General features: G+C 34.1%; 5 protein-coding genes across 6 annotated transcripts; all 5 read left to right on the forward strand.

Annotated features, from left to right (window-relative positions):
• The first annotated feature begins 828 nt into the window (after positions 1-828).
• On the forward strand, positions 829-2,378 carry LOC108821949 (uncharacterized). The gene is made up of 4 exons (XM_018594951.2): positions 829-1,121; positions 1,200-1,427; positions 1,634-2,043; positions 2,133-2,378. Exons 1-4 carry the CDS (start codon positions 929-931, stop codon positions 2,277-2,279), a joined length of 978 nt encoding a protein of 325 aa, XP_018450453.2. The 5' UTR covers positions 829-928; the 3' UTR covers positions 2,280-2,378.
• Positions 2,379-4,062: 1,684 nt separating this feature from the next.
• On the forward strand, positions 4,063-8,131 carry LOC108841638 (phosphatidylinositol/phosphatidylcholine transfer protein SFH1). Of its 2 annotated transcripts, none has more exons than XM_018614393.2 (13): positions 4,063-4,139; positions 4,321-4,385; positions 4,466-4,718; positions 5,671-5,770; positions 5,880-6,146; positions 6,243-6,320; positions 6,418-6,569; positions 6,646-6,745; positions 6,855-6,944; positions 7,032-7,161; positions 7,250-7,623; positions 7,722-7,793; positions 7,912-8,131. In XM_018614393.2, the coding sequence occupies exons 2-13, from the start codon at positions 4,367-4,369 to the stop codon at positions 7,924-7,926; spliced, it is 1,650 nt and encodes a 549-aa protein (XP_018469895.1). In that variant the 5' UTR covers positions 4,063-4,139; positions 4,321-4,366; the 3' UTR covers positions 7,927-8,131. The 2 variants fall into 2 exon arrangements, with proteins under 2 accessions (XP_018469895.1, XP_018469894.1); XM_018614392.2 differs by having other exon boundaries at positions 4,064-4,139; positions 7,244-7,623.
• Positions 8,132-13,274: 5,143 nt separating this feature from the next.
• On the forward strand, positions 13,275-15,773 carry LOC130500938 (replication protein A 70 kDa DNA-binding subunit C-like). Its single transcript, XM_056995855.1, has 11 exons — positions 13,275-13,394; positions 13,513-13,780; positions 13,862-13,958; positions 14,046-14,170; positions 14,268-14,352; positions 14,460-14,595; positions 14,704-14,903; positions 14,986-15,109; positions 15,194-15,370; positions 15,451-15,504; positions 15,597-15,773. The coding sequence occupies exons 1-11, from the start codon at positions 13,275-13,277 to the stop codon at positions 15,771-15,773; spliced, it is 1,563 nt and encodes a 520-aa protein (XP_056851835.1).
• A 963-nt stretch (positions 15,774-16,736) lies between these two features.
• On the forward strand, positions 16,737-19,408 carry LOC108832039 (replication protein A 70 kDa DNA-binding subunit A-like). Its single transcript, XM_056995857.1, has 11 exons — positions 16,737-16,874; positions 16,980-17,247; positions 17,343-17,439; positions 17,553-17,677; positions 17,767-17,851; positions 17,943-18,078; positions 18,161-18,360; positions 18,467-18,590; positions 18,697-18,813; positions 18,969-19,022; positions 19,100-19,408. The coding sequence occupies exons 1-11, from the start codon at positions 16,737-16,739 to the stop codon at positions 19,406-19,408; spliced, it is 1,653 nt and encodes a 550-aa protein (XP_056851837.1).
• Positions 19,409-20,882: 1,474 nt separating this feature from the next.
• LOC108832040 (uncharacterized) lies at positions 20,883-26,631 on the forward strand. The gene is made up of 11 exons (XM_056995858.1): positions 20,883-20,943; positions 21,035-21,388; positions 21,515-21,739; positions 21,853-22,291; positions 22,385-22,755; positions 22,858-23,100; positions 23,390-24,044; positions 24,139-24,656; positions 24,699-24,794; positions 24,874-25,944; positions 26,051-26,631. The coding sequence occupies exons 1-11, from the start codon at positions 20,883-20,885 to the stop codon at positions 26,629-26,631; spliced, it is 4,614 nt and encodes a 1,537-aa protein (XP_056851838.1).
• Positions 26,632-27,078: the final 447 nt, after the last annotated feature.

Genomic DNA, 27,078 nt, shown 5'->3' on the forward strand with positions numbered 1-27,078 from the left:
TTTTTAAATTTTGTCTTCGGTTTATTTATTTTTATTTTGAAATAAATGATTTTTGGTAATATTGACATTTTTAGAAATAGCAAGCAAAAATGTTGATTTGTTATATTACGGTTGGAATTTTTAAATCTACGTGGACGTCCTTAATGACTTATAATCTCAACTTTTATATAGTATAGTTTATTATTATGCTGAATACTTTGATCTTGTACAACTAAAAAGATTTCCAAGTCTGGTTTGTTTTTCTTTTTTCATTTTAATTAATACATATTTCAAGTATCATGTTTGGCCGACCGATATAGACTTCACAAGGTGCAAGCAGTTATATTGGAACTGAAAGGTACTCGCTCATTTGTCTTCGGTCATGTCCACAAGTTCCTCGCCAACTCTTTCTCACTCGAAACATGCTCCTCAATTTGTTTACTTATAATTATTTTCTTCAATTTTTAAAAATAAATTATTATTATATATTTTGTCTTTTATATTTACGTTAATTTATAAAAATTAGTTGTGTATTAAGTTAACTTCTAAATAATTTTTACTTTTGTAAGTTTTTTATATTTGATATTGATTTACATTTTATTTTGAAATTAGTGATTTTTGGTAATATTAACATATTTAGAAATAAAAATTAACATGATAATCGGCAGTTTGACTTATAGTTTCAATTTTTATATAGTACAAATTAAAAAAAAATTCTTAATTAATGGATTATAAATCTTATTATGATAATATAATTAAATAAGAAATCTATGGCTAGCCCATAAGTTTATATAGCCCATTAGATAGGCCCACAAGTTTTGATAATAATATAGATCTCTCTTCAGATCAATTTGGAAACGGATCAAGTTCTGAAAGTCGATCTCCTTCGTTGACCAAAAAAAAAAAAAAAGAAAGTCGATCTCCTTCCTCTCTCTCTCTCTCTCGCTCAATGTCGTTGAAACTCAACACCCGAATTTTGGCGGCGCCATCTCTGTTCCCAAATTCGAACCCAAGAGGACCCAGCGAGATTCGATTCTCCAACAGATGGGGCAAAGCTAACGCCGATCTCCTCTCTCTCTCTCTCTTGAATCAACGTTGCAGAAGGGATCAAATTCGTTGTTGCGAGAAGGCAGGAGGAGGAGGTCAGTAGTTCTATGGATTCAATTAATTTATTTGTGATTTTTTTCCGTCCCTAGATTAGATTTTAAATGTTTGGTTAGGTGATGTGTCAAAAAAAACGGGAGTGTGGTGGGACTTGAACACGTGTCCTCTTCCGGCTGGTTTTGACCCTCGTTGGGTCCTTCCGTGTATAGAATCTGCCGTGGAGGAGGAGATTGGTTTTCATACTGAAGTCACCATCTATGCCATGGGCAACCTAGAATACATCTCTATTGACCTCTTGGAAAAGATCTCTTCCTCTGGGATCATTCTTACTCACTCCCCCTGCGGTTAGTAAAATCGAAATCAAATCAATCCTGTTTAGTCTAATTAAATTAATTAGAGAGTCTCTTATCTGATCTGAGCCTTCCTCTCTTTGTTTTTCCATCTGGATGAGCCATTTGGATGAAAATGAGAGTTTTGTTTGTTTAGACACTAAAAGGCTTAATGTTATTTATGGACCATACTAATGAATCATTTGAATGGAGATAAACAGATTGTATAGCAAAAAACCCCAAAGGCTTAATGTTATTTATGGACGACTGGTTTGGTGATGACTTTAGCAACCCACATCCTCCGGGTTACGTAATGATCATCTCGGGTGATCAGAAAATGCTTGATCCTTGGCGTTTTCGGAGTTTTGGGCACACTACTTTTGTTGCATTTCCAAAAGGTGTTCGCCTACTTGCACCTCATGCCGAACTACAATTTATTGGCGAACTGTTTGAGTACGTGTTTGCCAAACAGTTTGTCTGGGAAACTTTATTGACTGATAATTTGGCTCAAGAAACTTTATTATACACATGTGATTACGAACCTCGCTGCATTTGCTACATATGCGATGATGTATACGAAGTATGTGACGAATTCATCACTCATCTCAAGAGTGAAGAGCACAGAAAAGAGGTAGCTAATTAAGCAAGCAAGCAGCATCCTCAGGTTTTTTTTTTATCTTTTTTTTTTTCATGTATCTGTGTGTTTGTGTGTGTGTGCAGTTGTTTCTACTTCAAGAAGAGGCAAGACGCCATCTTTTGGACCTTTTGGAAGAAGAAGAAATCTCTTTGATCGAGGCGGAAAAGAAGAGGCAAGAAGCTGCATCCCCATGGGGTCTTTGTGTTAAAGAGTTTACTGAATGGAAATAAATGGGAACCCTTGTCTTTTTTCTCCTATTTCATGTAGCATATCAATATGTTTCCATGTATGATTGCTTTATGAGCCTAATAATATTTCTTAAAACTTGAGTTTGAGTAATAAGTTACAAGTGATTTACAACTATAAGTTATCTTCCTTTTTTTACTGTAAAACTTGACCTCTCCCATACACATAGTTTCTCTCTTTCTTTCAAGGGTAGCCAAAAACCACAGCGGAGGGAGGATGAAAATTTACCTGCACGTTTCTCGTCTACGATTTTCTGTAAGAACGCATCAAACCGATTCCTCCAAGTGTATTACTACCAACTTCAGAACAATTTTATTACTACCACATATTGGATTCAGACTGTGTATATTATAGCATGGATAAACGACTGCAGATTTTAAATTTTAAACATAAAATATGATATAAGATTTTTGAGAAAATATTGTTTAGATTGTTTGTCAGGTGTATCACTTATCATTAGATCGAAGTTTGGCTTGTTGTACAATGTTATAGACCAGCTCTCTCCAAACTTATAATTGTTGAATGATATATTTGAACAAACAAACCATTATGCATCTCAGCACCGTTTATGGAGGAATATAGCCATGTGGTCATGGGATATTATATTGTTTACACAATAGCTACTTGTGTCTATATTTGCCATTATTTCTTTTAAATAATAAGATTCTTTGTAAATTGTTAAATATTTTTGTTTTCTAAGAAAAAAAACAAATATTTTCTGTTTGATGTTTCTAAACCAAACTCACTGTATGTATTTAATTTGGTAGATAAATCTTGCAAGTTACAATAGACCACTACTTTGGTTGAAGTCAAGATTTTTTAACATCCATAAAATGTTCAAGTAGTGGACCGCACTTCCCCTAATACAAAAACACGCTTTTCTCTATGTTTAATTTATTTACTTCTAGGCGAATGATCATTGCTCATTAATTTACAACTCTATTATAAGTACTAGTGATTAAACAAAACAGTCTGTCCAACCAAATTCACCGTCCATAAAGTTATATTTCTTTCATTCGTCCCAAAACCATGTCCTTCCTTAAATTCTACCATATCAGATTCGATGAAACCATGAAACCCACAACAAATCCTACCATATCAGATTCTCTAGATGCCATGAGGAACAACCTTGGCGGAGAGCGTCGAACTGTCAAAGGCGCAACAACAGCGTCAGAAGCAGGCATCTTCGAAGAATCTTACTACACTTGATAAAGATTTACTCGGAGTGGTCACGAAAATTCATCGTACTCTCAAGCCTCTCCAACCTATAGGTTAGACATACAGGAAACGAAGAGGTGGTCATCGTTATTGGGTAAAATGAAAATAGCATTTAGTGGTGAAATTATGAAGGATACGTTGAATGATATGGAAGATTAAAAGTTGAGAGAAGAAGCAATTGCGTTTTCAGCGAAAGAATAGGGAAGACGGAGAAGGCGATGAGTCTAAGAACGATAACAATGATAACAATGAAAATCTAATTTCTAAAAGACAAAACGCAGAGTTCAGTTTAACCAAACCAACGAAGATTATATGGCCAAAATAATCAAACCAAACGTGAAAACTTAATGACCAGAACAAACCAAACCAAACCGACATAGGGCCCACAATCATTTAAAATAATCTGACGTGGCTGCTCTTAGAAGAGAGAAAACTCAGGCATTATATATATGATTTTTGTAAAGTTAGATTTTTTTCTTTAAAAGTGTAGATATGATTCAAAAAGTCTAGGACCATGTCAATATATAAGTTGATAGAATCAGAGAACTAAAAGAGTTGTCTACATGTTATGAAGTAGTTTATCTTCAACCTCCCTTACCTCTCCCCAAACACTCTCCTCCAATAAGGTAAACAAAAAACAAAACAAAAAACTCTCTCAATTCATCTCTTTAAGCTTTCTCATTTTTGTTGATGATAAAACACGTTTTGGTTTATAAATCATCTTGATTCTTTAGATTCATCTCACATTTCTCATACAGTTTGATCTAAACTTCTTTTTAAAATGATCTTGACAATATTGTCGCGCAGGTATTCAGTTGCCGTGTGAAACAGAGTGCTTTAAGATCATCTAACCATGGCTGAGACCAAACCTGGTTAGTCCTGATTTCAATTATTGTCTTAGATCATGTAATGTTTTCTTTAGACTAATGCAAATAGAACGTGTTGATATCAGAAATCGAGATGTCAGAGGAGGAGAGGAAGATAGCCAAGATGTCTTCGCTGAAGAAGAAAGCAATAAACGCATCGAACAGATTCAAGAACTCATTCTCGAAAAAAGGTAGAAAAAGCAGCAGCAAAGTCATGTGCGTAACCATTGAAGACGACATCGATGCAGAAGACCTTCAATCTCTTGATGCTTTTCGTCAAGCTCTTGTCCTTGACGAGCTCTTGCCCTCTAATCTCGATGATCTCCATATGATGCTTCGGTATACACTTCTTCTTTTTTAGTTACCAGTCAATCTCTCTTTATTTCTTACCATATTGATGACATTAATGGCGTGAATAATCATTAAAAAAATCTTTGCATTCTAGACTTGACTATTACTCCCTCTCCCTTTATTTTTTAAAGATACATATTCTAAACTTTTCACATATATTAAGAAATCACATTAAAAATGCATCGATGTTTGTGAATAACAATTTTCCATAACCTTTAACAATAAAAATTCAATAAAAACAATTAGTTTTTTTTTAAAGTTAACAGATTTTCGTTAAATAATACATTGAAAAAATAAAAAATATTTTTTTTTAAAACAAATTTTTTTCTTAGAACATGTATCTTTGAAAAACGGAGGGAGTAGTTGATAAGATTAGAAATTTTAAACCTGTTAAGCTTGGTTGGACTAGACTTACTGGGAAAAAAAATAGGTCAAAGTATATATAAATATCAACCATCATACAACGAATCTTAGATTACCATATTTGTTATTGCAGGTTAGAAAATTGTGTTACGAGAAAGACACAAATTGCAAAGTTAATTTTTTTTTTCGCAATCGCTAATATACTGTATGCAAAATATTTCTTCATAAAAACATATTTAGAATAATCGATTTATCACGGAAAAAACACGTAAACGCCAACTAGAAATATAAATATGATAACATATTTTATTAGCGTAGTTTTAACTTTTAAGAGGTAGATAGAGACATCACTAGACACTGTTAGTCAACCTCTCCGTTTGGTTAGTTTAGTATACTTTAATCAGTATAAAATATTTAATACACCACAAGTTTTAAAACAGCAGTTGACAGAATGAAAAAATGAGTTAGTAGAATTGATACAGTGTGATTCATGCTCCCTCTTATATGATCTTCTTGTCATAATCAGAAAACATGGATCATCCAGAATATTTAAAATTTTATATTGAACACAAAACAGATTCCTGAGGGCAAGAAAGTTTGACATTGAGAAAGCTAAGCAAATGTGGAGTGACATGATTCAATGGAGGAAAGACTTCGGCGCTGATACAATCATCAAGGTGAACTCTTTGCTTAAATATGGGAGCATTTTGGATCCAACTCTTATCTCATGTTGGTGATTCTTTGACAAGTTCTATAAATTAATGTATATTTCTGATTATGATGAAGGAATTTGAGTTCGAAGAGATCGATGAAGTCATGAAGCATTACCCTCAAGGCTATCATGGAGTAGACAAGGAAGGCAGGCCAGTATACATTGAGAGATTAGGTCAAATCGATGCTAACAAGCTGCTTCAAGTGACAACAATGGACCGGTACGTGAAATATCATGTCAAAGAGTTCGAGAAGACTTTCAAGATCAAGTTCCCTGCTTGTTCTGTCGCTGCCAAAAAGCACATTGATCAGAGCACAACTATTCTTGACGTCCAAGGCGTGGTATATATACGATAAATCCATCCTACATGGATCTGAATACCATATGTTAAATTTTCAAATCTCTAAAACTATGTGTGATTTGTTCCGAGTGATTAGGGACTTAAGAACTTCAGCAAATCCGCGAGAGAGCTTCTTCAAAGGCTTCTCAAGATTGACAATGACAATTATCCTGAGGTAAAGATTCTATAAATTTTGAAAAACTTACATACTATATATATAAATGTAAATACACCAAGATCTTAAAGTTGTTGAGTTCGGAATTTTCTTGTAGACGTTGAACCGAATGTTCATCATCAATGCTGGTTCCGGGTTCCGGCTCTTGTGGAGCACAGTTAAGTCGTTTCTTGATCCCAAGACCACTGCAAAGATTCATGTTCTTGGTAACAAATATCATAGCAAATTGCTTGAAGTCATCGATGCTAGGTAAAAATCATTAAATATAAGTTCTGTTTAGCTATAAAAACTTGCATATGCATTATTATTTTTGTATTGTAAACAGTGAGTTGCCAGAGTTCTTTGGAGGCGCTTGCACTTGTGAAGACAAGGGAGGTTGTATGCGTTCAGACAAAGGTCCATGGAATGATCCTGAGGTTCTGAAGGTAATTAACGATTTACAAATTTCTTAACTAGACACTGATATTTAGTTTAACTAAACTATTAATTTCTTGAACCTGATACATACAAAAACATATTTTAAACTGGAATCAGATGGCTATAAACCGCGAATCCAAGTGCTCACCAATTTCAGAAGATGAACTCAAGCATGTTGACCAAGGAAGATCAACTTCATTCCAAAAAGTAAGTTAAAGAAACACAATACAATTTAAATCAGCTAATTACTACTCTAGGGTAAGCTTATACTGAGATCCTCCATTAATGTCGCAGAGTCTTGAGAGAAACAGTAAGAAAATGGATGAAGACAATGTTATTGAGAAGCAAGTTGCAACCATTGACAAGTCCATGGTGGAATGGCCTACAAAAAATCAGAAAATCGAAAATTTTCCAGTCTCTAAAGGTATATAATACATACATCTCACATTTTCTGCTCCATTTAAGAAGAGCTATGTTGTCTTCTGCGCGTACTAAAGTTTCTATAGGGTTAGAGTGCTACGTGAGGAAGGGTGCACCAAAGAAAGGGGATGGATTACTTGTGGGAGGGGTCATGGCCTTTGTGATGGGAATTGTTGCAATGGTTAGGCTTTCAAAAGACGTACCACGCAAACTCACCGAGGCTGCTTTATATGGAAACTCAGTTTGTTATGAGGATTCTATGTCTAAGCATAACCAAGCTCAATTTGCAGCAACCGTCTCGAGCTCAGAGTATATGTTGATGGTGAAACGTATGGCCGAGCTGGAAGAAAAGTGCATGTTCCTTGACATGAAACCGGCTAATGTTGACACTGAAAGAGAGGAGAAACTTCAGGCGGCACTTAACCGTGTTCAAGTACTTGAGCAAGAGTTGACTGAGACCAAGAAGGTAAAACAAACCTTATAAACTACTAGAAACGTTCAGGAAAAAAAATAGTATGATTGTTAACCTAAAAATTAAAATGCGGAATTTTTTTTTTGGTTTAGGCTTTGGAAGAAACTCTTGTGGGCCAGAAGGAGATTTTAGCATACATTGAAAAGAAGAAGAAAAAGAAGAAGGTAAGAACCAAACATAAAAAAAAAAAGAAGTTTACAAAAAAGAACCAAACATCAATTACTATTTTAACTTGCCATATTATTGTGTTCTCTTTATAATACCAGTTTTGCATATTTCCAGTTTTTCGGGTTCTGAAGTGGTGAAAGGAGACAAGATGAGATGATTAAAGGAAGGGGCTGAATCAAACTAATTTGTTTGTGATTTTCTATTTTTTATAATGAGGAATAGATTCATCTTAAAAGCGACAGACTTGTACACATTTATCTGAAGTGAAACTATTTGGGTTTTTATTTTGTCTGTGACATTGATTGTGTGAGTGTGTTCCAATCTCTCTTTGACATTTCTTGTGACCCACGAGATCGAAGGTTAATACACTTAATCAATGGGTTTGTATTATATCAACCATATGTAACATATTAGTCCCATAAACTTAAATTAAACGTGATGGAGCTTTGGATTTTTTTTAAGTAAAACAATATAGATGTAGGGTTTGTTGCTCGTCATTGATTGCAAAGACAGAACACAAATCTGATTTTTGTTTTCCCTTTTCCGCCTTCGCCTTTAATTATTTCCTTTGGTCCTCTCTCTTTCGTGGTCTTTCTTTTGGTTAGTCCCCACCAAAGATATATGGACTAACCCACGACATTTCGGATATCGGTTCCGTTCGATTATTTTGGAAATCGGGTTATTCAGGTAAGGAATCAGAAGATCCATTTATCCCTACATTTACTACTTAACTTATTTTCGGTTCGTTCAGTTCAGGTAGTTCCGAGTTCGGTTGGATTCGGATAGTAAAAGTAGGAACCGAAAAATACTCTAAACAAAATTTGGTTCACATTCGGTTCCAGTTACGATTCAATTATTTCGGGTAATCCGGATAATTCAGATTAAATATCTATATTTCAGGTAAGATATCAAATAATTAGGATAATTACGATAAATATCTTAGATATTTCGGATTACTTATAATATCCGAATACTTTCGGATTCATATACTTTAAAATAATTTAGTTTTCTTAAAAAAATTTAGATACTTTTGATAGATTTTTAAATTATAAAATATATTTAGTTATGTTATATATAATTTTCTGAGAAAAAAACATTTGGGTATTTGAAAGTTTCAGTCTGATTTCGGTTTCGGATATTTCGGTTCCAATTCAATTCCTCAATTCAGTTCGGTTCTTTGGTTCTGTTTTTTTGCGTAGGCATAATATGTACCTTCCATGATATTTGTGGATCATATTTTTCTTGCAACAATTTACTTTTCCTTTTATTTTTACAGTATTTATAACTATTTATAAGGGAAAATAAAACACCATGTCAGTCGATATTCATTATTCTGTATATATGAAATTTGATATATACCAAGACTAATTGTGTTGCCAAACGAATTTGGTTTCAAGCAACATTAAAAGGAGATCAAACCAACCAAATCAATAGATGTTCTTCTATTTTGGGTCTCTCTACCAGCTTTATATGTAAATTATTAGAGATAAAGAAATACACAAAAAGTTATGAGAAAAAAAACATAGAGGAAGTAATTATTTTTTTGCTAACTAGGAGGAAGTAATTATTATTAACACATGAACGCTTCAAACATTTGTTTACTTCAAAGGCCAAACGATGTTTCTACTAAGGTCAGTAGGCACTGTAAGAACTAGTGGAAATAATAATTGTACTTAGGGGTTTAAAATATTCAATTTAAACGTAAATCAAAATTGTAATCAAGTGAACCGTGAACGTGCAGTAAATGGACAAACATGTACTTCCTCAGATTCTTTTCAGGATTTTGGAGAGGCGTTTGGTAAGTCTGGAGAAACATCAATATCATCAATGATAATGCAAAGACTATTGACATTTTTTACTGTTTTTATTTAGTAGTGCAGCTAGAGTTAATGTGTTTGTTGAAATTCATGCAACGTTTTGGGAAGTGAGCTGGTTCAGTGGATCTCTTCGACACTTTCCAGAAATATTAACTTTGAAAAAGAAATAAGGGTAATGATTTTGATCGTAAAGTGAGTTTTGCAAGACAACTTTTAGAGAGAAAATATATATCAAAAAAAAATATATATATATATATATATCACTACAGTGGAAATACATTGATTAATATATATATATATGTTCTTTTTTTTAATTAGCATATATACTTTGCGAACCTGTCATCCTAGCATTCGAATAATTAATTTATACGTATACATTTTTGAAATATAATTTGAGTAGAATAAGAAAATGAAACAGCTGTATTGAGTCTGGAGACTTCTCTTCCCGACCTCACATGTCATTCTCACCTTTTCTTCTGCTGCCTACTTACACATGTTCTACTAATTTTTACTCTAAGCACAGATTCCTTTGTGTTTGTAACCTCTATTTTCAGGCGTTTCATTTGCTTACTTTTCATTTGTGCTATTTTATTTGGTGTTGGCAGTCTTCAACTTTTACTTATATGCGTTTCATAGATTTCTTTTCAGACAGATTCTGGCTTCAATGGTTTTTATTTGTTTATTTATAGATAGTACATTCTACGAATATTATTTCCTCCCCTTTCTGTCGTTACATGAAATTTGATTTATTTCAGAAAATTCAACAAATAACTAAACTATAGTTTTCCTCCTCAACTTAGCTTTTACTTTTAGGGATATTAAAAAAGAAGCGAGAGAAAACAAATAAAGTTTTAATCTGCATTATTCTTTGTAAAAGAATCTGAACTTTGTTTTTTTTTTCTTTACACCTAAGAAAACGCAGTTACTATTAAAAATAAATAGGTAAGTTAAACTTTTTAGTTTTTGTGTAAGCTTTTACTTGCGGTCTTAATTTTTCTATGCATGTACCAAAATGATGTTTCAAGCAGTAGGGTCCAGCCATCCTTATGTGTAAGGAAATAAACGTGTTTGATCTCAACATATAACAATATATCAACTAATTAACCACAAAATGGTGGATTAGTGGTCTCGAGGGAGTTTTGTCCCCAATACGAATTCTGCTTCAAAATTTCATGTTGCTACCGGGATTAACGTTAAATCACAAGAATAGTGTGGATCTTGTGGAATTAGTCAGTTAAAATCAATCACCGGATCCATACAGTTATAAAAAGTAATTTATTAGTCTTTCCGTATCATTTTAGGTGATGTTTTAAGAATCTTTTTGTTTTAATTTAAGTGATATTTTCAAATTTATATGTAAAAATTAAATATAGTTTGATGTTTTTGACCATTTACATTCTGCAATATGAATTTTTATAATTTGTATTAGCTGTAATTATTGATGTTTTAGACAAATGAAAAAAATTGAATAAAATCTGTAATTCATTAATCGATGTGCAAAAACGTTACCCCCTCTGTCCTACTTTATGTGATGTTTTAGGTTATTGCACATAGATTAATAAAACACATATTTTTATGTAGTTTATCTTGGTAACATAAAAATACATTAAATAAAACTAGTTTAACCAATAATAAAAAAATACAGTATTTTATAATTGGTCATAAAATTCAAATCATCCCCTATATATTAAAAGGGATGCATTATCATTAAATGCTTTCACATTATCTTTGACACATGGCGTTGTCATATTCATTTGCAAACATGAATGCTGATGTGTCATATAGATAGAGCTCCTCATTATTTTGTTTCCTAATTTGGTTAGAAGATAGATCAAATGAGAAACGTCCAAAAAAATTACATCGGAAACTTTTATCTACCCATACGAGATAGTATATTGTTATTTCGTTTTAGATCGTCGACATGTTGTGAGCTCCATCTGCATATCTGTCTTCTTCTCCACCTTAATGACGGAGCTCCCATCAGCTTTTAATAAGAAAACAAGACCCTCAACTCCCAATAAGAAAGCAACTTCCTATCTTTTCAGGGATGAGACTCGCAGTATGTCCACGATTTTATTGAGGAGAGAAGCAGGGAAGACTGTTATTGTATATATGACTCTTTCGAGACGCTGCAACATCCAATTATATCTTTATTGGATAGATGTTATGTCATATTTTCAGTATATTAAGGAGCTTGGTTTGAAGGCGGTTCGTTGCTGCATCGTGTATACCGTTGACTCTTATGTTCTGTAAGTATCAAAAGTCGACTTTGACGTAGAGAATCTTACCAGTAACACTCATCCACCAGTTCTCATCCACGCGGTTCTCTATGTCTTTGTTTGTTCCAGAATAGAGTGTTTCGGTACGTCGAGACGTTGCAAGCTTGAATTGATCTTGAAGAGAACTATCAGCTCCTTCCGAGCCTGAACCAGTCGCCTTTGTGTTTCACTGCCAGAATGTTGCAGATTTGTCCGTGTAGTACCTATAATAAGACCGCGTCGTGTGACAAATGTGATCAACTAACAAGTGGATCATATCAGTAGAAGAAGGCTTATACTTACAAGCTCAGTCCGTTTTCGTCATCAGCAGAAATAAGAAGAGAGACTAGAAATGGTCGATACTGCGTCAAACATGAATGGAGAAAGAGAATCAGTACTCATTTGGGAATGTAACGATCAAATGAGAACTCTATAAAACAAACAGATCAAATGTAAATAGATTAACCAGCCCACGAGAGGTGATACGCTTCTCGACAGCAAGCACAACTCACTCTTTTGTCTTCACTCCAATTGACAAATGATGCGAGCTGCAATAATCCCATGCTCATCAGACACTCCATAAATATAATCGAAACTCTAAATATACACAATAGCAATTAAAAAAAGAAAATGTGTTTGAAACTCTGCAATACTCTAACTCTAAGCAATCAAAGAAACAAACTTAATCAAATCATTATCAAAGAAGATTACTAAATCTTCAAAATTAAGAACTGATAAGTAATAATTCAGTCTAGAGTGTCTAAGCAATTAAAGCAACCCAACTAAATCATTATCCAGTGAAGAGGCCTTTCTTCAACTTCTCTCAATGATGATACAATCTATTCTCTATAGCTTCAATGGCAACAGCTCCTCAATATAAAAGAGATATGAACTCATTATTTCAACTCATAAAAATATCAATTAAAGGTTTGTAGACAAGATAACTTCAATGTGATTTGTTAGTATACCTTTCGGGATGAACGTGGTGTGCATGCTCTTACGTGTTACAAGTATGAAGTTGCGATAATAGAGTCATTTATTATGGGATTTTGGTTAACAATTGCAAACCAAATCAATGGTAAAAAGGTGAACCAATTTGGACCGATAGCCGATTTTAACTACCTATGTCTGTCTATTTTAAACTTCATTTAATAGGTCTGACTTTCTGTGCAAGCTAAATATATGTTATTTAAGGTAGAATATTTCGAAGGTATATATTAAGGAAATTTTAAAATCCAAGAGTGATTGGCACGCGAAAAATATATGAGATTGAATGCAGCATTAAACGTTTCCTTGCGCTGGAAGTACTAGGTTTACTGAACCTATAAAAGCAAAGCTACTTCCATTCATCTTTGTAATTCAATACACTCGAAACAAAACATCTTTTACTCATTCATCTATAATGGCTGCGATAACTGCTGTGTGTGATTTGAAACCATTCAAATCAATGTGGAAGATCCGGGTTAAGATTATACGTTTGTGGAAACAATATTCTGCTGCTGGTGGCCTAACGATTGAGATGGTTTTAATCGATTCTAATGTATGAAACCTTACTGTCCAATTTTTCTTAATTTTATATTTGTCTCTATGCTTTATTGATCGTGGTCTAACCAAAATTTTGATGAAATAAACTTCTACAGGGTGTTAAGATTAATGCGTCCGTTAAAAAGGATCTGGTGAATCAGTTTGATTCATTTCTTTCAGAAGGCAGTTCCAAGATTTTCATCAACTTTACTGTCATCCCCTCAGGTGGTTCATACCGAACAACTATTCATCCCTACAAAATTGGGTTCCTTTCCACCACCCGTGTGAGGTGTTGTGATGATTTACCCATTGAGTTAACTGGTTTTCAACCAGTCAACTACATGGACATTCTCGATGGGACACTCAATACCGACTATTTGGTTGGTATGTTATCTCAGTTTGCTAATTTCATTACAATTTTCACAGTAGTTGTTTCCATTATATAACACATATTATTTTTGTCAGATGTAATGGGTCAGATTGTGGAGGTTACCCCACTTGAAGTTGTATCAGCTAATGGGAAAGAGACTAAGAAAATCTCGATTGAGCTTCGTAATGAAAAGTAACTTATTTCGTAATATATTTTCTCCGTTCCTAACTTATATCATATTCAAACTCTTCGCTGAATTTTTTAATCGATTCATTGTAGGGATGAACGTTTGCCAATGGTTTTATGGGGTAACTTAGCTACTGATATCAGTGAGGCTATTCAAAGAAGCAGTGAAAATGTTATTGTTGTTGTTTTACGCTTTGGGAAAATTAAAGTTTGGAAAGGTATTCTTTATAAAACATTTTTTGGAAATTATATAATTAGTTCTTATCTTGAGAGATTGTGCTAAAGAAACTATTTTCATTTTACTGTCAATTGCAGAAGAGCGTAGTGTGTCCAATGCTTATAACGTTTCAGAAGTGGAAATTAACCCTTTTGGTCCCGAGGTGGAGGCTTTTATGTCATTGTAAGTGTGTTGCTTTAAATATTTTTCTCATTTTCATATTAAATATACATTTGTTTTATTACATAATCATGTATATCATTTTTTATACATATTGTGATTGACTATAGGTTACCGAGGGATGAACTTGCATTGTCAATTGTCCAACCCAAACCGCTTTTGCTAACTAATGGTACTGGTGATAAAAATGATTTTTTTGTCAACACTCCTAGGAAAAACATCCAACAGTTGATTGAGTCAAACCAGGTTTGTATGGAATAATTAACCCGTAATTGCTTTACAATGTGATCTGTAGTCATCATTTATTGATTTTGTGTGAGATTTGTGTAATAACCTCATCGTTTTCGTCTATAGGTTGAGCAGTGTATTGTGATGTGCACAATAGCAGCTATTGATTCCGATATGGGTTGGTATTACTTGAGTTGCAAAGTATGTTCAAAGAAGGTGTTACATGTTCCTAACGAAATCACAGAGGATGGAGAAGATGACGATGAACTGGGATTTCACTATTATTGCGTCAAATGCAAGGTGAAGAACCCGAAGTTGCTGCCAAGGTAATTATATAATACAATATGTTTTTAGTATAACTGAACACTATTACTCAACTCCTAATATCATTACTGTCATATATGCTAGATACAAGTTGCATTTGGTTGTGCTAGACAATACTGGGAATGCAAAATTTCTTCTTTTCGATAATCTTGCAGTGCAACTCATTCATCATCCTTGCAATGAGTTGGTTGGACCTAATGCTGAAGAGGTAATGCGTGTTTTCAAATGGTGAACAATGACTCATTATAATTGTATTGTATTTTTGTTTCAATTATGCATGTTCTATTTACAGATGCAAGACCCAGATCTTATTCCTATGGAACTCAAAAATTTAGCTGGGAAAACCTATCTGTTCAAGGTTGCCATTGAGAGAGATAATTTTCTATACAAGAATGGGACTTACAGAGTCCTGAAAATCGTGACCAACATTGAGATGATTACCGAGTTCGAGAACTTGCGTCAACCCCAGGTCCCAATCTCTAAAGTATTTTTTTCCGTTTCAATGTTCCGCTATCACTATATGGCTTAGTAATCCCATTTTTGTTGTAGGCAATGGGAAATACTTTGTGTTTGGAAGATTCTGTGATTTCAGATGCACCGGAGGTAATGTTTTAGTTATCGAACAGCTTAGGTTATTTTTTTTTTATAAATGTGGATTATATTAAGTAATGTTATATTTTCCGAACATATTATAGGGATCCGCAATGTTATCTGGAGGGTCGTCCCAGGATGTTGAAACTAACCTATTGACTCCTGCTAAACGCCCAGCCGCAACCGTTTTTAACTTGGAGGAACACTACGACGAGAATTCTGTTACAAAGAACGCATGTTCCGTTCGGATCAAAAAGGAGAAGACTGACAAAAGTGGCTGAGAGATTCAACGGACTGCAAGACGTTCAAACAGAGGCTTTTGTTTTCATCATGTGCTTTTTTATTATATTGCATTTGTCTTTTTAAAGCCTTTCGAATTGTTGGAAGTTTACTATTCCATAAGTACTTTGGATTTTTTTTAAAATTAATCGAAAAGCCTCTGTTTTATTTTTAATTCTTATATATTCATCTTTCATTAGTTAAAATGTTTCTACTTTATCCCAGATTCAACTAGCCTATCCTTTTCTTAATAGTTTGACAATTTAAATTTTTCGTAAATTTATATACTTTTAGTGTAGCTCATGTTAATACTTAAAAAGAGTGTTTGCAGTAGTTATATATTTGTGTATTTAAACATTAAATTCTTTTATTTCCGTATGAAAATTACTTGGGGAGTTATTAGAATTTAAATATTTAACATTCATGTATTGATACCTAATTTCATAACAAGGTTAGAGGTGGCCTATATTTATCTACGAAAGCAGTGCTAAAGTATAACCTAAATAATTCCTAATGTGCATACAGCGGAAATAGTATATATTACTAGGAAATCTTGAGGAGTTCTCATATATCTTAAAGTTTACGAAAATAATTGAATGAGTTACCTAATATGACAATTATTGGATATATCCATATTTATATGCTTGCGTATGCATCAAGTATAACCATAATTGAAATTATTTTTGACACATTTGTGGGAACTTAAACTATGGCAACAGTATATTATTTTACCATGAGTTTGAAAAAGTCTTTTTGGTAAAATGAACTATTTGTAAATTTACCTTTTACAGTTAGCCGACTATTTAATTGTATCCAGTTTTTTATTTTCTAACTTATAAGTTTACCTACCTTTTAACCTAATGTTAAGTGGGTGAAATATATATATAATACTCAATACCTTACACTTTTGGTCTATCACAAACAGTAAGAACAACGCACAGAAAGGTGTTCGTAGCAATACAACGATGGTTACTTTTGATCAAGTCTCTGCATTGAAACCTTTCAAAACAATGTGGAGAATAAGGGTTAAGATAATTCGTCTATGGAAACAGTACTCTGCCCGGACTGGAGAGAGTATAGAGATGGTTTTAGTGGATTCAAGTGTAAGTAATGTGTGATGTTCTAAATTATTTCTTCTAACGTTATTTTTTGTTTATGCCGATGCCTCTTTGAGACATTAGTTTATTTCTGAAAAATATATGGTTCAGGGTGATAAGATACATGCTACGGTGACAAATGATTTGGTGTCCAATTTGGAAGGATTACTTTATGAAGGGTGCTCTAAAATATTGATTAATTTTGTTGTTGCCTACTCATATGGATCATATCGACCAACCAATCATGCTTATAAAATTCAGTTTCTACCCTTAACCCGTGTTCGCCCTTGTGGAGATTTACCACTACGATTGACTGGTTTCCAGCCAGTGCATTTTATGCAAATCTTAGATGGTCGTCTTAATACCGATTTTCTGGTTGGTGAGTTATCTTATCCCCTCTCTATTTTATCTATATAATAAAATATTTACTCACCTTCGTAGAATGATATGTAATATTTTTGTGCATAAATGTAGATGTTATCGGAGAGGTTGTTGAGGTTAGTCCTCTTGAAATCATTGCCGTAAATGGAAAAGACACACAAAGGATTTCGTGTGAGCTAAGGAATGAAGAGTAAGTTTATACCATAAGAACAATTTTTTATATCTCAACTCTTCAGGGTTCAATTTACGGCACCCCCTTCGTTTCATCGATTTCATTTCATGTTTTGAGTTTATGTCGTGTAGAAGTGTCAAGCTGTCTTGTGTTTTGTGGGGAAAATGCGCATTGGATGTTATCGATGCAATTCAACTTAGACGAGAGAACTCCATTATTTGTGTATTAAGATTTGTCAAGATCAGAGTCTATAAAGGTACTGTTTCTTTGTGTTCTTAAATATCGATTAGCTCTTATCATGAGTGTTGTAATAATATGTTTTTTGCGGATTACATTTATAACTAGAGGATCGAAGTATTGAGAACGCATATAAGGTGTCCTACATAGCGATAAATCCGGAGATGCATGAAGTTATAGCGTTCCAGGCAGTGTACGTTTTTTTGTCTGACCCTATAATATAATATCATGATGCTATGTATATGTTAACTGTATTGTCTTAATTATTTTCAACAATTGTTTAGGTTGCCAAAAGATGCTTTAACGTTGGCTATTGTCGAGCCCAAACCGTGGTCCAGGGTTTCAATGATATCAGAGAATGAGGACTTTTTTATTCATACTCCAAGGAAAACAATCGCAGAGGTTTTGAACACCAGAAATGTTTGTTCTCTAAACCCTCGCAGTAATGTTTTTAATCTTTAGTTCAATATAATTATGTTTCTGTTGAAATGAATTTATATAGGTGGAGAGATGTATTCTTATGTGTACAATAGCAGCGGTTGATTCGGACATGGGTTGGTACTATTTGAGTTGTAAAGTGTGCGCAACTAAAGTATTGACCGTACCAAATGACAATGATTATTCATTCATGCCTATACTGGATGGTGGGTACAAATACTACTGTACTAAGTGTAAGATTGTCGGTCCGAAGCTATTGCCAAGGTAAATTTTTGTGAAGCAAATTATATTTTATATCTATTTACCTCCATTTAAAAGTGATGTATGTATTAATATAAAGTTCATTTAACTTTTTTTTTTAAAAACGTAGGTATAATTTACATTTGGTAGTTCTTGATAATACCAGCAACACCAAATTACATCTAAGTGATAGTCTTTCATTCAAGTTACTACATCAACCTTGCGTTGAGTTAACTGGAAAGGTTAAAAGCGAGGTAAGAAAGATTTTACTTGACGATCATAAACTGAATTGATTTTCTATGTTTGGCCATTATACCTGAATTGGTTCCATTTTGTATCAATTGTGTGTCTTATTTTTAGATTCAGGAACCTTCTTTTTTACCCTCCGCTTTGACTAATTTGGTTGGTAAGACATATCTGTTTAAGATCCTTATCGAGAAGGATAATTATCTTTACAAGCACGAGACATTCAAGGTGGTAAACATTATTACAAACGAAAATATGATCAATAAGTTTGATGTAACTTATTATCCTACGGTATGTTGACCACAATATTTTGAAATAACCAAAAATATATTCTTTCATCAAAATTGATTTTATTTGATAATGTTCATATTTCTTTCTTATTGCAGGAAAATGACCATGTTATGAGCCCATCATTCTTAACTGCATCCCAACGAGCCGTGGTATTGTTTTTGTTTAAAACATCAGTTTTGATATAATTGTGTTTGATATCATAATTATAACAAGGCCATTGTTCCAGGGTGCTACGAAGGAACGTGGTAGTTCCTCCGATGAAAAACTATATAATTATCTGACACCAGCTAAACGAAGTGCAATCCCAATTAAAGATTTTGTGGCAGAATTTGAAGAGATGAATGAAACCAAAGTGTCACCACTATTGAAAGTCAAGAAGGAGGAGAGTGAAGTAATTATCCATAAATATCTGACACCAGCTAAACGGAGTGGAATCCCAATTAAAGATTTGTTGGCAGAATTTGATGAGATGAGTGAAACAAAAGTCCCACCAGCATTGAGGATCAAGAAGGAGGAGAGTGACTTAAGTGGCTGAAGATGATTGCTATAATAATAATCTCAGAGAGAGGCTCTTATATTTCATAATGTTTACTTAGGTTTGGTTTGTCATGGTTTTTATTTCAGTATTATGTTTTGTTAACTTAATTTATTTAATACTCTATCGTATTGGTTTTGTTGAGTATAATGGATTCGTAACTTAATTTATATAAAAATCTAAAACCTTGATTCAAAAGTCTAGATTATAATATAGTCAAATTACATTTTGTTTTTGGTGCTTATGTTTTAGTTCATATACAATGTTTAGTACTATTAATTCAAGTTTAAAACATTTAGTAGTGATACAATTTTTCAAGCTGGCAGTATAACTCACTCGACTTTAAGAATCAGTAAACTTCCGGGTCTATATCCTACCTAACCAGATCAGTTCCATACCTAAATTATATTTCAGGAAATTGTCTTCTAATAAGATAAGTTAGTTAAAGGTTGCATACCTTAACATCCATGGACGATCATAATACATTATCCTCTCTCCCTTCGAAAATGCAATTCCTCCAAATCTGTCCGATCACAGAAAGTTAAATATTTAGGCGGGAGTCATAGAAAGATATTTATGACTGTATCATTAATGTAATAAAAATTTCCCACTGTAAGATACTTGGATGGAAATGAATCCGAGTAGAAAGAAACTCAATTTTTTACACTATAGTAATATATTACTAAGGATACGTTTTTGAGTTATCATTTGTTTCAATTGATAACGAATGATTCACATTTGAAGAACCTAAGCTCTATCATGAATCACAAGAAACATAAGCCTGGAAAGGAAAACATACAAGATGATCGTCCATATAAACGTAGAAAACAAGGTATTTTAATGACACTTTATGCCTTTTCCTCAACTTCATATACAAGTTTATTGTCAATAACATTGTCAGTTGATTTTTATACTATGAAGAAAATCAGAAGAACCTGTTACTCCATTCCATGGCAGTGGATGAGAATATCAACCCAGGTCAGTTTTATTTGTTCTACAATTGAGTTGCTATCACAAAAAGTTTACAAAGTGACATAAATCGGTCTATATATAACTGTTTTGGATTTATCAAAGTAACATCAGAAAATAATAGGGGATCTCGCTTTTAATCGGCACTTTTTTTTCTTTATTTCGAGGTTCATGTGTGAGGCAAGTGAATTCAAACGTATCAGTGGAACAGAATAATAGCAGTGCACAACTAATGCCCAAATCTACGATATTGGGTGACCTAACTAATGTACACAAGGCTGTCCTGAAGGATTCTAGAACTCAAAGAGTGAATATATTGCGCGCGAAAAGGAAATCAATCGAAACTGCAAGTTCTCAAGGTGTAGTTCAGAGCAATGAAAATGCAGAATCATATGTCAGGCCAACAGAACAGCATGGCGTATATTTACCCAAAACAACATCTTTCACAAATTTGCTCCAATCAATGCAAACACAAAGTACTCTTTCTCAAGTATCATCTACTTTTATGGAATCAAATGAAGCTTTGAATGCACTACCTTATACTTCATCCGCACTAGACCTTAAAGGTATTAACATGTGACCATTTAATTATTTCTTATTTACCTGCCTCACCTAATTTATTTGAAAATCCTATTGTGGTATTTATTATAATAACAGGTAAAAATAGTAGCATACAGTCTCTTGGTTTGATTTCTAACTGTTCGCAAAGTCAGCAAAGAGCTGCTAGAACAAGCAGGCTGAACATCATCAACCAGAAGAGGAAATTTAGTGAACCAACAGATGCACCGGAACAAGTACAGCGTCTATTCTATGATAGTACCCCGGTAGATAAAACCGGCAATGCTAGAAATTCAACATCGTTCACATCCTTGCTTCAATCAGTTATTACACAGAGTACACAATGTACTAATTTTTCTTCCGAAATTAATAATGGATTTATCACGGGTTCTAATAGTGAAATTGGAAATCCCGTAAATCCTGTTATCTCATCAGTTGAATCAGATTCAGAAGGTAAATGGAATGTCATTGAACTATTTATTGCTTAATAATTTATAGGAATCATTTCCACAGTATTGACTCCAGTATAATTCACTGTATCACTTTTGCTTATTTTATTTTCGTCATTCTTTTTTACAGAAAGCGGTGATGGTTTCTGGGAGGAAGATACATGCAACGCTGAAAATGTGTATCATGACTACTCTGATACTGACACTGATGATGATAATGTATTTCGCAGAGCCAAGTATCAGCGAGTTTCAAACGAGAAAGATATAGCTAGAAATCGAGCAAACAATTTTGATTCATCAAATCAGAAAAGTAAAAACGGAGAGTGTTCGTCCTCCTTAGTTCCTATTGAAGAAGGTAAAAAGATTTCCCGCTCTCAAAAGTTTTTTGCTGGTTCTATTGACTTTTTTTTCATCCCGTGATTTTTATAGTTAAATTATATTTGTTTTGTGACTTTTATGTTGTAACAGGCTATAAAGATGACGGAGATATTGTAAACGAATGTCCTAAATGTGGAGCACTATTTTGGTATAATGAGCGGATACTTAAGAATAGGAAAGCAAAAAGTCCTATTTTCACTATGTGCTGTTTGCAAGGAAAAATCAAACTTCCAATTAGTAAGGAACCTCCACCATTACTTCAAAGTCTTCTCACTAATGATGATGTTATCAGTAAGCATTTCCGTGATAATATTCGAGCAATGAACATGATGTTCTCATTTACCTCACTTGGAGGAAAGATTGATAATTCGATCAACCAAAGTAGAGGTCCCAAGGTTTTTAAACTACATGGGGAGAATTATCATTTGATTGGAAGTGTGAAACCAAAGGCAGACGAATCTGCAAAGTTCTCCCAGTTGTATATACATGATACCGAAAATGAGGTTCAGAATAGGATAGCAGCATTAAGGTATATATATGTGTATAAAAGAAAATCTAGATGTGGTTCTTATTCTTTTAATTTTGACGACGAGTTTCCTCACTTATGTTTTTTATTGTACAGTGGGAATTCTGAGAGAAGCAAAATCAGAGCTGATTTGGTTCAGTCTATTATGGAAATGCTAAGGGAGTGCAACGTACATGTGCAGACATTCCGGAATTATATGGATAGATTCAACGCTGAAGATGAAACCGAAGAATTGTCTCTGGTTTTAATCCACACTCGAGAAAAGGATGGACGAGTTTACAATCTCCCAACTTCTTCTGAGGTTGCAGGGTTGCTTGTGGGAGATTTTACTATAGATATGGATAAAAGGGATATTATTTTGGAAAAGTGTTCTGGAAAGCTGAAAAGGATCAATGAGTTGCATCCTTGCTATTTGCCACTTCAATATCCTCTTATATTTCCTTATGGAGAGGATGGCTTTCGATTAGGTATAAAGAATGGCTATACGGGAATAAACAAAAGAAAGAAACCAAATATCAGCATGAGAGAATTCTTTGCCTATCAAATACAAATTCGTAATGTTGGATCAGAGGTACTTCTTCTTTCTAGGCGTTTACTTCAGCAGTTTCTGGTTGATGCTTATACAATGATTGAAAGTCATCGTTTGCGCTATATTCGAAAGAATCAGGGAAATTTAAGGTCGTTGAATTATAGTAAGTTTGTTGCTGCTTCCAATGAAGGTTGTTCTTCCCTCCCTATTGAGGGAAATCGAGTTATCATACCTTCATCTTTCACAGGAGGTCCTAGATATATGCATGAGATGTATTTGGATTGTATGTCTATATGCAAATATTTTGGATTTCCAGATTTATTTATTACATTTACATGTAATCCAAAGTGGCCAGAATTGACGAGATATTTTCAGAAATACAACCTTAGATCCGAGGATAGACCAGATTTGTGTTGCAGGCTATTCAAAGTGAAACTTGATTGTTTGATGGATGATCTAACGAAAAAACACCTTCTTGGAAAGACTGTATCTGGTAAGCATTATATTAAAATTAATTTAAAAGGATTATAAATTCTTAGTTCTTATATTTGATTTTCCTGTTGTTTTTGTAGCTGTGTACACTATAGAGTTCCAGAAAAGAGGTCTTCCGCATGCCCACATTTTACTATTCATGGATCCGTCCGCAAAAATGCCAAATGCCGATGATATTGATCGGATCATATCAGCCGAAATTCCTAATATAAATGAAGAACCTAGACTATACGAGGCTGTAAGGGAAACAATGATTCATGGTCCATGTGGTGTTGTCAACAAGGAGTCACCATGTATGCAAGATGGGCGTTGCACGAAATTTTTTCCTCGGAAGATTGTTGAGAAAACAACGGTTGATTCAAAAGGATATCCCATTTACCGTAGAAGAGAAGGAGGTTCAACTGTTGAGAAAAAAGGAATACAATTGGATAATAGGTTTGTTGTCCCTTATAACAAAAAACTTCTTCTTGCTTATAATGCACATATCAATGTTGAGTGGTGTAACCAAGCCCGATCGATTAAATACTTATTTAAGTATATCCACAAAGGCCAAGACTGCATTACAGCAACAATTACCCAAAAAACTACGAAGGAACCAGATAGAGCAGAGCTGAATGAGCATAGCGGAAATCCAGTTACAAATGCGAATGATGGTGGAAGAGATTTAGGTGATAACACTTCTGGAGGAGCAGAGGAGCCACAAGTGGACGAAATAAAGAATTATTTTGATGCGAGGTATTACTTTGCCTTATTTAGTTTATTCATTAGACCACATGATGTTGTGTTAGAAAAAGTAGCTAAATTTTAACTATATTACGTCATTTTTTAGATACATCTCTGCTTGCGAGTCGACGTGGAGAATCTTCGCTTTCCCAACTCATTTCCGAACTACTCCGGTTGAGAAATTGACGTTTCATCTTGAAGGAGAGCAGCCAGTTATTTACAGAGAAGGTGATACTGTGGAAACTGTTATGGCTCGCATGAGTGTAACAAAGACTATGTTTTTAGCTTGGTTCGTTTGCTGTGAAGAATATCCTGAAGCAAGATTATTGACTTATCCCGAAATGCCCACGAGATTCCGATATGATTCGAAGAACCAAGTTTGGAAGAAACGGAAAAAAGGATTTGCAATTGGGAGGTTGCAGCATGTTTCTATAAGTAGTGGTCCATCGTATTATTTGAGGGTTTTGATTAATAAGGTCAGGGGGCCACGGTGTTATGCTGATATCAAGACAGTTGATGGAGTCGTTCAACCGAGTTATGAAGCTGCGTGTTATAAGTTGGGTTTGTTAGATGACGACAAAGAATATATTGAAGGACTGAAAGAATGTAGCTATTGGGCATCAGGTTCTTATGTCCGAAATTTTTTTGCTCAGATGTTGTTATCAGAAAGCTTATCTTCGCCTCCATCGGTTTGGGAAGCAACAAAAGACATTCTATCAGAAGATATTCTGTACCTTGAGCGAGTAAAGCGTGGAAATCAAAGTAAGTACACTTCGGCAAATTTTTCAGTATATGAATATGTGGAAGTTTATATTAATAACTTTTTTTACCCATCGTGTAGATCTGACGTTAAATGAAGAACAAATTTTGAATTGTACTTTGGTTCTTATTGACAAGATATTACGAAGTAAGAATAGTTGTTTGAGTAAATGGAAGACAATGCCGCAACCTGTCGATAACGATCAATCAATATCGAATAACCAACTCTTACAAGATGAGTTGAGTTATCCCCAGGACGAGTTACGGGAGCGACATCAAGAATGGTTTCCACAGTTGACAGATGAACAACGGGCTGTGTACGATCAGATAATAGGTTCTGTCGATAGTGGAGGAGGTGGAGTTTTTTTTGTCTATGGCTTTGGTGGGACAGGGAAAACATTTTTGTGGAATATTCTGTCAGCTGCTATTCGTTCAAGAGGTGATGTAGTACTTAATGTTGCATCGAGCGGAATTGCCGCTTTATTGCTTCCTGGTGGAAGGACTGCTCACTCCCGATTCAGCATTCCCATTAATCCTGATGAATTCTCTACTTGCAAGATACAACCTGGTAGTGATCAAGCTGAATTAATAGCAAAAGCTTCTCTTATTATTTGGGATGAAGCACCAATGATGAGTAAGCATTGTTTCGAAGCTCTAGATCGCAGTATGTGTGATATTATGAAGACTACCGACAACAGACCATTTGGTGGAAAAGTTGTTGTGTTTGGTGGTGATTTTAGACAAATCTTGCCAGTTATTCCAAGAGGCAACCGAGCCGATGTAGTAATGGCTGCTCTTAATTCATCCTATTTGTGGAAGTACTGCAAAGTTTTGGAGCTAACGAAAAATATGCGATTATTTTCAGAGCCAAATAGTCGTGAGGTCGAGGAAATTAGGGAATTTTCCCAATGGATACTGAAGTTAGGTGAAGGGAAAATTAATGAGCCAAACAGTGGAGAAACAATGATTGACATACCCAAGGATTTATTGTTGACTCCTTCCACTGATCCTATTGAATGTATTGTTTCTGAAGTTTATGGTAACACTTTCAAAGACTCGAAGGATCCGCTTTTTTTTCAGGAAAGAGCTATATTGTGTCCTACTAATGAAGATGTTGACATGATTAACAACTACATGCTTGATCACTTAACAGGTATCAGTAGCTTTTATATTAATTATCGGTTACAGTTGAAAAAAATCACATATGTATACAAATCTATTATACTGACTCTCTATTTATTCATGTATATGTTTTCTAGGTGAGGAAAAAGTTTATCTAAGCTCAGATAGTATTGACCCAGCAGATACAAAATCAAAAGATGAATCGATCTTCACGCCCGAGTTACTAAATAGTATTAAAGCATCAGGGTTACCTAATCATTCTATAAGGCTGAGGATTGGAACACCAGTTATGTTGATAAGAAATATTGACCCTAATGAAGGCTTGTGCAACGGGACAAGGTTGCAGATTATGCAAATGGCTCCTCACATTGTTGAAGCAAAGGTTATCACAGGAACCAGAATTGGTGAAAAAGTCTTTCTTCATCGTATGCTGATCACACCAACAGATTCCAAGATTCCTTTCAAGATGAGGCGTAGGCAATTTCCGTTTAAAGTGGCGTTTGCAATGACGATAAATAAAAGCCAAGGTCAGACACTTGCAAAGGTGGGGTTGTATCTACCTAGACCTGTTTTCTCACATGGACAATTGTATGTGGCTGTTTCCCGAGTAAAATCAAGGAAAGGATTAAAGATACTTATTACTAACAAGGAGGGAAAACCAGAGACTTCAACGATGAATGTTGTCTACAAGGATATTTTCCAGAATCTATTTGATTGAAAGGTACGATAAGTAAGTATATTATAGGTTCATATTTAAGAAATCAAATGGTTTCAAGTCTCCGGAATTAACCTGATTAAGTCGTCTATATTTTTTTAAGTTGTTTCTTTTCTTTTAAAACAGGGGATTTTATGCAGTGTGTTATGAGGAGTTGTATGTCGGATGAAGCTATGAGCATTAAAAAGTATTTTGTTTGGCAGTTGAGCTTCCGTGATTTGTTTTCAGAAGTTGTTTCTTTAATCAACCTATGATCATCTCATTACTGTAAGTGTATAATTTTTTTTAAACTTAAAACACTATTAGGGCCATTGATAAGTTTTAAAAATACTAAGCTATGTGTCAGAGTATTATGCAAGAGGTGTACTCTAACAAATTATTTGTAATCTTTTGCAGGACAGCTCAGGTAACCTATATCAACACAATTTTGCTAGCTAACATAAACGATTG

The sequence above is a fragment of the Raphanus sativus genome, unplaced genomic scaffold (genome assembly GCF_000801105.2).
Source record: "Raphanus sativus cultivar WK10039 unplaced genomic scaffold, ASM80110v3 Scaffold0063, whole genome shotgun sequence".
NCBI lineage: Eukaryota > Viridiplantae > Streptophyta > Magnoliopsida > Brassicales > Brassicaceae > Raphanus > Raphanus sativus.

Bases quoted from the DNA above. Each gene is read 5' to 3' on its own strand.
- LOC108821949 (XM_018594951.2), top strand. From the start codon at position 929: ATGTCGTTGAAACTCAACACCCGAATTTTGGCGGCGCCATCTCTGTTC. The intron at 1,122-1,199 runs GTCAGTAGTTCT...ATGTTTGGTTAG, and splicing joins CGAGAAGGCAGGAGGAGGAG to GTGATGTGTCAAAAAAAACG. The intron at 2,044-2,132 runs GTAGCTAATTAA...GTGTGTGTGCAG, and splicing joins GTGAAGAGCACAGAAAAGAG to TTGTTTCTACTTCAAGAAGA.
- LOC108841638 (XM_018614392.2), top strand. The intron at 5,771-5,879 runs GTGAACTCTTTG...ATTATGATGAAG, and splicing joins GCGCTGATACAATCATCAAG to GAATTTGAGTTCGAAGAGAT. The intron at 7,162-7,243 runs GTATATAATACA...AAGTTTCTATAG, and splicing joins AAATTTTCCAGTCTCTAAAG to GGTTAGAGTGCTACGTGAGG.
- LOC130500938 (XM_056995855.1), top strand. From the start codon at position 13,275: ATGGCTGCGATAACTGCTGTGTGTGATTTGAAACCATTCAAATCAATG. The intron at 13,395-13,512 runs GTTTTAATCGAT...AAACTTCTACAG, and splicing joins GTGGCCTAACGATTGAGATG to GGTGTTAAGATTAATGCGTC. The intron at 13,781-13,861 runs GTATGTTATCTC...TATTTTTGTCAG, and splicing joins CAATACCGACTATTTGGTTG to ATGTAATGGGTCAGATTGTG.
- LOC108832039 (XM_056995857.1), top strand. From the start codon at position 16,737: ATGGTTACTTTTGATCAAGTCTCTGCATTGAAACCTTTCAAAACAATG. The intron at 17,678-17,766 runs GTACTGTTTCTT...ATTTATAACTAG, and splicing joins CAAGATCAGAGTCTATAAAG to AGGATCGAAGTATTGAGAAC. The intron at 19,023-19,099 runs GTATTGTTTTTG...CCATTGTTCCAG, and splicing joins CTGCATCCCAACGAGCCGTG to GGTGCTACGAAGGAACGTGG.
- LOC108832040 (XM_056995858.1), top strand. From the start codon at position 20,883: ATGGAATCAAATGAAGCTTTGAATGCACTACCTTATACTTCATCCGCA. The intron at 20,944-21,034 runs GTATTAACATGT...TTATAATAACAG, and splicing joins ATCCGCACTAGACCTTAAAG to GTAAAAATAGTAGCATACAG. The intron at 24,657-24,698 runs GTTCTTATGTCC...TGTTGTTATCAG, and splicing joins ATGTAGCTATTGGGCATCAG to AAAGCTTATCTTCGCCTCCA.